Genomic DNA, 9,991 nt, shown 5'->3' on the forward strand with positions numbered 1-9,991 from the left:
CCCGGAGCGGGAGCGCGGATCCTGCCCCCGATCCCCCCGGAGCGGGAACGCGGAGCTGCCCCCGATCCCCCCGGAGCGGGAACGCGGATCTGCCCCAAATCCCCCCGGAGCGGGAGCGCGGACCTGCCCCCGATCCCCCCGGACGGATCCCGGCACAGCCTCTGCTGGGAGCGCGCACGGGGTCGGGACCGGACCAGGACCGGGAGCAGGACCAGGACCAGGACCGGGACCGCCTGCCCTTTCCAGGCTGCAGCTTCCCGGCCGTTTCCGTGCCAGGGCAGCTGCGAAGGGCTCGTCCCGTCCGTGTGCCGCAGCCGAGGAGGAAGCACAGGCGCCATCCCGCACTCCTGTCCAGGTGAGACGCCCCTTCCATCACCTGTCCCTGCCCCCTGCCAGCGTTCTCAAACGCACTCGGTTATTTTATCGCCACTGCGGTTTTATTTTTTAAATTGGCAAATAAGGCGAACATCCGCAGGTTCTGCAAACCACTAACAACTTAGAGCACAAAGCAGCGGCTGTAACTAACTACAGAAACCTGTACAGAAACTACTCCACTCCTGCGAGGCTGAGCCAGCACAGATGGAGGACACACAGACAAGGATTCCTCTTCTCTGTCTTAAGAGAAATATCTTTTCTTAGCAACTGCTTTTGTTTTAATTTACGACTGAGGAATTGTAACTATATAAAACTCATAGTTTAAAACATCAGAAATAGAATTTAAAGTAAAATATTTAAATTACAAATTTTACCATTAAAATAGAATATTAAAGGGAACAATTTCTTTATCTGAAACACATTTTACTACTTTTAAAAGCCTAGTTTTAGGACAACAAAACCACTGATTATTAAAATGTTTTATTGACCTAGTGCCCTGATTTTAGCTAGGGTAGAGTGAATTTTCTCCCAGTAGCTGGTACACAGCTGGGTTTGGGTTTGGGATGAGAACAATCCTGATGGTTTAGCTGTTGCTGAGCAGGGCTTGCACCAAGTCAAGGACTTTCCTGCTTCTCATGCCCTGCCAGCACAGAGGGGCATAAGGAGCTGGGGTGGGCACTGCCAGGACAGCTGACCCACCACTTGTTTTTCTTGGGGTTTATTTATCTCTCTTGGTTATTCTTCTTTTCGTTGCAATCTTTTTGTCATTGTATTTCAGTTCTTCAACCGTTCTTATCTGATCCTAACACTTCCTCTCATATCCACCACTCTGACATGGTAATTTGGAGATAGGAAGGATCTCTGTGGGGAAATTTTGAGGCTTAATTAAAAAAAATTGATATTTAAGCTAGATCTGAAAATGATACTACATGCAAAGAGCTCAAAGCATTGTCCGAGTTTCCATGTGAGTTTCAGGGTTTGCACAGAGACTTCACAGTGTAGCCTTTTAATGCTAAAAGCTTGTGGGGTCAGAATAATGCAGACCCTCATCTAAAAATCAGAAACAAAAAGGGAATGAAAAATTTAGCTTATCAGAAAAATGAAACTGTTGAATTTCAGATTTCAAGAGAGCACAGGGACTGCTAGACAGTAAGAAGGAACGAAACAATTACTGGTGGGTTTTGCAAGACAGAAATACAATTCTGCCCTTGAGGTGTCCGGACGCTGCGGCCAAAGGAGCCTGTGCTGCCCTCGAGAGCTGCAGCTTTAACAGGAAATACACCCCCTTATCTGCACTGCTCTGTGTACCTGTACACACTGCCCTGCTCTGTGCTCCTGTACACACTACTCTGTGCACCTGTACACACTACTCTGTGCACCTGTACACACTACTCTGCTCTGTGTTCCTGTGCACACTGCTGCCTGCACCTGGACACACTGCTGCCTGCACCTGGACACACTGCTGCCTGCACCTGGACACACTGGACTGCTCTGTGCACCTGTACACACTGCCCCGTGCTCCTGTACACACAGCTCCACATACCTGTACTCACTGCCCTGTGCTCCTGCTGATCTGCACTGCTCCCTGTACCTGTACACACAGCTCCACATACCTGTCCACACTGCTCTGTGTACCTGTACACACTGCTGCCTGTACCTGTCCACACTGCCCTGTGCACCTGCTGGCTCTCCTGTCTTGTCCTTCAGAGCACATGCCAGGAGAACATCCCCTATGATCCGGCCAATGCCACACCTGTGGTCACCGACTGCTGCCTCCTCACTGCAGCATCCTGGATTTTGCCTTTTAGGGTTCAAAGTGATCTGTCAATGTGGACAGAGTCGTTCACACTTCTGCTCTTCCCCTTACTAACTGCAGACAGGACATACCCACAGTGTCACCAGGCTCACGGGGCCACGGCCACAGTGACATTCCCAGGACACACATCCATTCCCAGCTGCTGTCAGAGGGGACACGGTGCTCCCCGGCACCCCGAGGAGCAGCTGAGCAGAGACACGGCTCGTTCAGCCCTCTGTCCTTACACCCCAGCCCCGAGGGGTCTGGAAGGCACAGCAGTGAGGAACTGAGACACTGCAGAGGTTACACTGCACCGACTGACCCCCCTCCCAGAGCCGCAGGGAGGGAGCAGCAGCACCACCTCTGGTGCCAGTGCAGGCACTCCCTCACTGCTTCCTGCAGCGGGAACACGACTTTATTTCTTCATCCTAATTCATCCTTCGTCATCCTAATTCCACTCTTCACCTCATTTCCCTCCACTACATCCTATGACAAACAAGAACAGCTACCACCCAACACACCATTTTCAGGTACTAAAATAGCCCACGGTGTATTTTGCATACCTTTATTCTCTTAAATATTAAACCCCAGACACTGCCCCATGACAAATGGCATAATAAGAGCAGTAAATAACAAAACGTTAGTCTCTTGGCAAACTTGCAACACGTCAAATCTACCAACACATCTCCACAGTCACCACAAGCACTGCCTTCCATGGGAGATCAGCAGTTCCAGCCAGGGACCCTGAGCAGCTCCACCCGGCACCCACCCCACGGGCTGCCAGGCAGGGACCCTCTGTGGGGGTGCAGAGAAGGGTCAGAGCAGCCCTGAGCAAGCACAGGCTGAGAAGTGCCCCTGTGCCTGGGGGAGAGGGTTCCCCTCAGCCAGCCCTGGACACCCAGCCGGGCACGTGGGGAGTGGGGACAGCACCCACAGCACCCAGCCCCTGCCTGTGCTCCTGAGCCTTGCCCCTTCTGAGACCCCCAGGGAGACCCACAGCAGCTTTCTCACTGGATTGCACCAGCATGGCCAGCACTGCAAGTTTGCCCAGTACCAACATTCCCACCACATTAGAGAGAAGATCCTAAAACAAGGTTCTTCTTTTAGCACTCTCAGCACAATTTGCAATAGCTGCGGTGTGTGCTGTGCTTCCTCCATCTCTAGCTTCCTCCTGACATCAGAGGTACCATCGGGCACGATCATCTGCCCTGATTAACTCCATTTCGCAGTTCAAAAAAGATTTCTGGTGACATTCACCACCGTCACCAGTTCCAGACCCAGTAATTGCATTGCTTATTTGTTTATCAAGCAGCTGAATTCATTTCCATAAATAGCTCAGATGTGCACTTGGTACTACAGAATCTTTGGTAAATTTAGGGAAAATAAAAGAAACACAACTTTTAAAGATTATTCTTACATTTAGTAAATCAGCCATGATCTTTGAAAATTGACAGCCAAGTTACACAATTGACGGGCAAGTTCAAGAATTGCCTTAATGCTACTGGGGACAGTGCAAGAGTCTGACCTCAGAGGGGACTGAGCACTTCTAATGGTTTATGCTACTTCCCTTTTTGTGTGTTTTGCCAAGACAACACCATTTGCAAGCTGAGAAAGTTCAAAGCTTTTCTATGTTTTACCAAACCACTCTTGTTCATCCAGTGAATCGAGTTTGCTGGTTCACACGACCAGCTGACATTATTTACACAAATCAATACACTTTGTGCTGGCCCGGGCGTTCTGGGCCAAGAGCTGCTGCTCGAGCACAAGAGGCTGTTTGTGACACCCATCCCAAAAGCTGGCACTGACCTGTACCCTCTGCCTCACACCAGCAGCAGCCACAGGAGCCCTGCGGGCTCACGGGGACAGCCCAGTGATGGGACAGTGCTCCCTGCCCCACAGAACCACTCACAGCAGCAGGACAAGGCCTTCCAGACAGAGCCAAGTGTGTGATGAGGTGACAAAGGGAGCAGTTCCCAAGCCCTGACAGACCTGAAGCCTTGTCTGAGTGCTGATTCTGAGGTGCTCCAAGCAAGTGTAGCAGTGCAGGAGCCCCTCAGCACCGTGGGGTCACACTGTCCTGTCACAATCAAAGACCATCTCCCTGTCTCTCCCCCAGGACTCACAGCAAGAGCAGAGACCCCGTGCCCAAGAATGGACAGTGCTCTAGACCCTTAGCAGAGCTCCACAGCAGGCAAGGCACAAAAGGTAAGGACTTGCAATGATACAAAGATGTACAGAGCCTGGCTTGGACTGTGGCTCCCTCTCAACCACAGACAGCTGCCAAATGTGCTGCTATCAAATGTAAAAATTGCCTGGGGTGTCCTCCACGCTGCACAGACACAACAGACTTTACAAAGACTTAATATCCACATCTCTAATGACACAGTTCTGAAATAATCTTTTGTTCTATGATGCCTCAGCACAAAACATACTTCATGAACTTCCTAAGCCGTTTAATATCTGCTTCCAAATCCAAGCATAGAAAGACCCACCTGCGGGTTCCTCACTTTAGGAAACCCTACAGAGCAGGAACAAGTTCTAAACACACCACATGCAGAGAGAGGATCCTGCTGAGACACTCTGGCAAGAGGAAATTAACAGGGACACAGCAGAAAGAACAGTTTTTAAACACAGTGTGTTACTATTTCAATAAAAAATGCCATTTGCTATTGGTGCCTTTTCAGGAGGTCCTTCTAATTTCAGCAGTATCACCCCAAATTGGACTCATGCCCAGGAAAGAGGCAGCCCAGGGCTGGAAGGCAATGGGTTAAAGTCAAACAGAGAAGCAAATGGATCCTCTGTTCAAAGCAGCAGCACTGCCCTTGAACATCACCAGACAGTGAAATGGCACCACTTGGAAAAATACTCTGCCCCACTGCTGGGAGCTGTGGTGTGGGAACAGGGTCATTTCTGAGAGGCAGGCCACTGTATGTGGAAGTAAGAGTAGAAAACTTACAGTAATTAGCAGAAAGCTCAGCATCCCTCTGTCCTACTGAGACACTGTTTCTCTGCTTCCAGGAACGAAGGCACTGTAGGATGTTCAACGCCAGCACAAACTCCTCGGGAAACAACTGCAGCCCCCGCACAGCAGTGACCACAACAGTCATCCCGCTGCTCTACTCCTTCCTCTTCCTCACAGGGTTCTCCCTGAACGCCCTGGCAGCCTGGGTCTTCCTGCACGTCTCCAGCACCAAGAGTTTCATTGTCTACCTCAAGAACATCGCCGTGGCCGATCTCCTCATGAGCCTGACCTTCCCTTTCAAAATCCTGGCTGATTCCGAGATTGCACCCCCGGAGCTCAACCTGTTTGTGTGCAGATACTCTGCAGTCGTGTTCTACATGAACATGTACATTGGGATCACCTTCTTTGGCCTCATAGGCTTTGACAGGTACTACAAAATTGTAAAACCTCTGTTCGCCTCCTTCGTTCACACAGTGAACTACAGCAAGGTGGTCTCTATAATCATATGGCTGTTGTTAATGCTTATATCATTTCCAAATATGATTTTAACTAATGAAATCGCTAAAGACAATTATTCCAGAAACTGTATAGGTCTTAAAAACAAGCTTGGCACACGGTGGCACACAGCAACAACTTATATTTGCACGGGGATTTTCTGGGTTGTTTTCATTCTGCTAATCATATTTTACACTGCTATATCCAAAAAAATATACAGCTCTTACAAAAAATTCCGAAGGAGCTCAGACACGGCCAAGAGAAAAACCAGCCGGAATATTTTCAGCATCATGTTTGTGTTTGTGGTTTGCTTTGTGCCCTACCACCTCTGCAGGACCCCGTACACCCTGAGCCAGACCACCTCCCAGTTCACCTGCCAGTCCCAAAAATCACTGTACTACGCCAAGGAGTTCACTCTGGTGCTGTCTGCTGTGAACATCTGCCTCGACCCCATTATTTATTTCTTCCTCTGCCTCCCCTTTAAAGAAAAGCTGTATCAAAAACTGCATCTCAAGCTGAAAGCTTCAAGTGAGGTTGAAATTTCTAAATCCAGAAGATCAAACACACTCCGAGAAAGTGTAAACATCTTGTAGTTTCAGGTCTGTACGTTTCAGGAAGTCATTCACCAATGCAAATGTCCCAAAGAAACACAACAGATGAGGACCAGCAACAAACAAAAGAGGTTTCAACACAAAACACCGAGTGCTGTTTCTCTGTACATAACCATTATTGCATGTGCCAATGTATTCACTGTGTGCTGCTTCACTGACGCTGTGGTTGCATCAGGATGTGACACAACCCACCTGGATCCCAAAAACAGAGAGAGGAGTACCTGGAATGGCACCTTCCAGAGCTCCAGGCCACGGGTCTCTGAAAGGATCATCCAAAAGACCCAAAACCAAACCAATTTTCTGCTGTTCCTCACAAAGCCAGGCACGACACACCAAAGCAGCCTGAGAGCCCTGGGAACAGCCAACAGCCCCCCCTCGAGCAGGGCAGAGCCCCTGGAGGGGGCACGAGGATGGTCAGCACGAGGCTCTCAGACTTGGCCTCCACCAGCCCAGCCAAGGGACTGAGACTGTGCTGGGAACCTCACTCGTGTATCTGCTGGGTCACAGAGCAAAGGGCTGGTGGAAATGCACAGCCTGAGGAAGGATTCTATGCCAACAACTGGGGGGGGAGATAACAAAAAAATAAATTTAAAAAGAAAATCAAAAAAAACACACAGCAAACCCTCACAGATACATACAAAGCCTGAAATATCTTTGGTTATATATATGCATATAAACATGTAGAAGTTTTCTTAAGGGACATATTCTGTAAAATTAAAAACTAAACATAACTATTTGTCACCCTTGGGCAAAAAGTGTCAGGATATTTCTATAAGATGTGATGTTCAATCTAAGCAAGGGTTTCAAGAGGATCCTTCCATAAAGTAAGGAGCACAGTGACACTGCACAGTCTTCCTCAGGACTTCTCTGAACTAACATGAACACAAACACGTCCACACCAAACTGCAGAAGCTCTGCTGGTGCAGGAAGAGGCCAGAACATCACAGAGCCATGTGGGAACACACAGGTACAGCTGCCTAGAAACTCCAGGTACATTTAAATCCAGAAAGAATGGTTTGTTGGTTTTCCCACGCTTTTGACACAGTGATAAAGCATTTCTGTCTGTACCAAGGTAACAGCTGAAAGCCACCAATCTGCTCTGTACAAATATAATATCTTTTATAATTGTATTTTTCAGTGCAGCTTTTTTTTTTTAATTGATTTTATCATTGTACAGAGAAAACCCACCAGGGCATAAAGTCTCCACTAAAGCTTTCAGGCAGCAGCTCTGGAGGCTGAATGCTTTCATTTTACCTAACAAAGAAACTACAGGAAGAGAAATAACGTGTGCTTCACCCTCCTGTCACTGAGTTCCATTTTAGTCCTAACAGATAAGAGTGAAAAATTTTCAAACATCTGGTCCTTGCACCTTCTCCAAGGCCAGGGGTAACTTCTCTTGGTCCGAGACCACTGGTCTGCAGCAGCAGGATTCCACCATCCCACAGGATTGGATTCCAGCTGAAGGTCTGGACAGCTCTGCTGGATTCACACACAGCTTTGTGAAGCAAATTCAGCTCCACGTGTTTCTCCCTTGCCTGGAGAGCAGTCCCAGCTTATCTCAGGGAGGACCAGCCCCCCCAGCCTGGGTGTTCACTGGGGGTCCCCAGCCCGAACCTGCCCACAGGGACTACAGGACAAGGCTGTGTTTGGTAAGAAAATACATCAAAGATTATTTACATGGTTCTTTCAGAGCTCCCCAACTCCATTAAACAGACTCTGGAGGCTCTGCCCTCTAAGCAAGGGCACCAACCTGCTGGGGAAGGGAATCTGGTGCTTTGTGGAAGATCTTTCGTCATTTATGGCAAAAACACTCAGTTCCCTACATGGCAGGGCTTGGTATTTGCCTACGTAAATCTACATCATTGTGGCTGTGAAAGATCACTGGCACAGGCAGTGAAAACTCTTCCCCAACATATATTTGAATAACTTTTTAATTGCTTTGCAAGCTTTGAAAACATTATTTATATTGCTTCCTCACCCCAGCAGATCACTGATATTAGGATGACAAGAACCTACATGCAGGCACCAGGGAAAGGGTGGTGATCAACACCCTTGTTCAAAGGAATGCTACATAGAATTCACTTGGAAAAACTCCTCCTCCAAGAGCTTCACTAGTCAAGAAACGCTCCTGTGCCCCTGCTACAAACCCACCCTGTGAGTGACAAGTCCCAAATCACACCAGTGTCAAACCAAGTCCCTGCTCCATCTCCCCAGCCTTGCTCCTCACTTTGCTGGATGAACTGAAGCCAATTTTGTTTCAGCACCGGGTAAATTAATCCTTTCACATCTTTCCCAGCACATGATGCCTCAGACACCCCAAGCCAGTTCCTCACACACCCAAGTAACTCACATTCACATGTCTGTTCTCCTCCTAAAACACCTCTGCAGAAAGGGCAGACCCTTTCACACTAAAGGTTTACCCAACTATCACATACTTTGTCCTTTTAGACCTGGAAGTTTCCTGAGTTGTAAACTGACTACAGAAAAGGGGAGAACAACAAAGACACAGAGACAGAAACAACTGACAGGGCTGCAGTTTGGGTTTAAAAAAAAACCCTACAAGTATGGCAAGATCAGCTTTCCATAAGCAGAACACCCTAAAACGAGCCCATGTTTGCCCACAACTGGACATGGGATCATGTCGGATCACGACGTTTTGCAAACATTTTGACAAATATGGTCTGAACTTTCAGCTTATGACTAAACATAAAACCAGACATTCTTCATCTGTTCCTTCCCAAAGCTCTGGTGCGGGGTTTGTAAATTCCTGTGGATTCTCAACTACAACCAAGTGCCACCAGTCAGAGTTTCAGTGTCGCTGTCAGTCCCTCACCCCCAGCATGGTGTCAGACCTTTTCCCATGGCATAACAAAAAAAAAAAAAATATTTCCCCTACTTCCCTAATGTGTCATTTTTATTTTTAATGGTGCTTGGTAAACGTCCAAAGGTTTAGAATATTAATTGAGATCAGCAGAATCCCTACGTGCCTTAAAATCCACAAATTAGAGCGGAACTCTAAAGCCAACGCTCGCGAGATTCCCAAAACCTGGAATTTCATGCAGGTATATTACAATGAGAGAGGATAATTAATATATTACATTGCAAAATCCTGATTCCAGACAGATTTTAAACGTAAAATATATGGGGGAGGGGGGCAGGGTGCAACAGAGTTTCAGATTTATAAAAACAGAAGCAAAGAAACAGCCACTGATGTCACACACTCACAGCCCCAGGTCAGGGGTCTGGGACTGAGCAGATGGACTTTTGGGAACCACACAAGAAAGTCCACACACTGAGGTTGACCTGACCACACATCTCATGACCCTTACACATGTGAACACGTGTCAAACATTTAAACCTTCAGGCCTGAAAGCAGCAGGACACACTGCCCAGGGCAGTGCCCACGGGGGTCAGCCAGGCCACAGCTCCAGCCACAGCTCCAGCCCGGACAGCTCCTGCCCCTGACACAGGTCAAGCACCTCTGACCATCTGCCCTCCACTAAAGCTTAATGGGAATGATACAAATCCGTGAGACTGGCCCAGCACCACGCCTGACCCGGCTGTTCACAGCCCATTCCTCACCCATCAGTGCCCGTGGGCAGCACCGTGGGTGTGGGGGCACAGCCCCCGTGGGCAGCACCGGGGGTGTCGGGGCACAGCCCCCGTGGGCAGCACTGTGGGTGTCGGGGCACAGCCCCCGTGGGCAGCACTGGGGGTGTCGGGGCACAGCCCCCGTGGGCAGCACTGGGGGTG

General features: G+C 48.7%; 1 protein-coding gene across 1 annotated transcript; it reads left to right on the forward strand.

Annotated features, from left to right (window-relative positions):
* Positions 1-267: 267 nt before the first annotated feature.
* On the forward strand, positions 268-7,355 carry P2RY14 (purinergic receptor P2Y14). Its single transcript, XM_027685663.1, has 3 exons — positions 268-355; positions 4,287-4,375; positions 5,189-7,355. The coding sequence occupies exon 3, from the start codon at positions 5,207-5,209 to the stop codon at positions 6,218-6,220; it is 1,014 nt and encodes a 337-aa protein (XP_027541464.1). The 5' UTR covers positions 268-355; positions 4,287-4,375; positions 5,189-5,206; the 3' UTR covers positions 6,221-7,355.
* Positions 7,356-9,991: the final 2,636 nt, after the last annotated feature.

This window comes from Neopelma chrysocephalum, unplaced genomic scaffold (genome assembly GCF_003984885.1).
Source record: "Neopelma chrysocephalum unplaced genomic scaffold, ASM398488v2 Primary Assembly neopelma1_69, whole genome shotgun sequence".
Lineage (NCBI taxonomy): Eukaryota > Metazoa > Chordata > Aves > Passeriformes > Pipridae > Neopelma > Neopelma chrysocephalum.

Bases quoted from the DNA above. Each gene is read 5' to 3' on its own strand.
- P2RY14 (XM_027685663.1), top strand. From the start codon at position 5,207: ATGTTCAACGCCAGCACAAACTCCTCGGGAAACAACTGCAGCCCCCGC.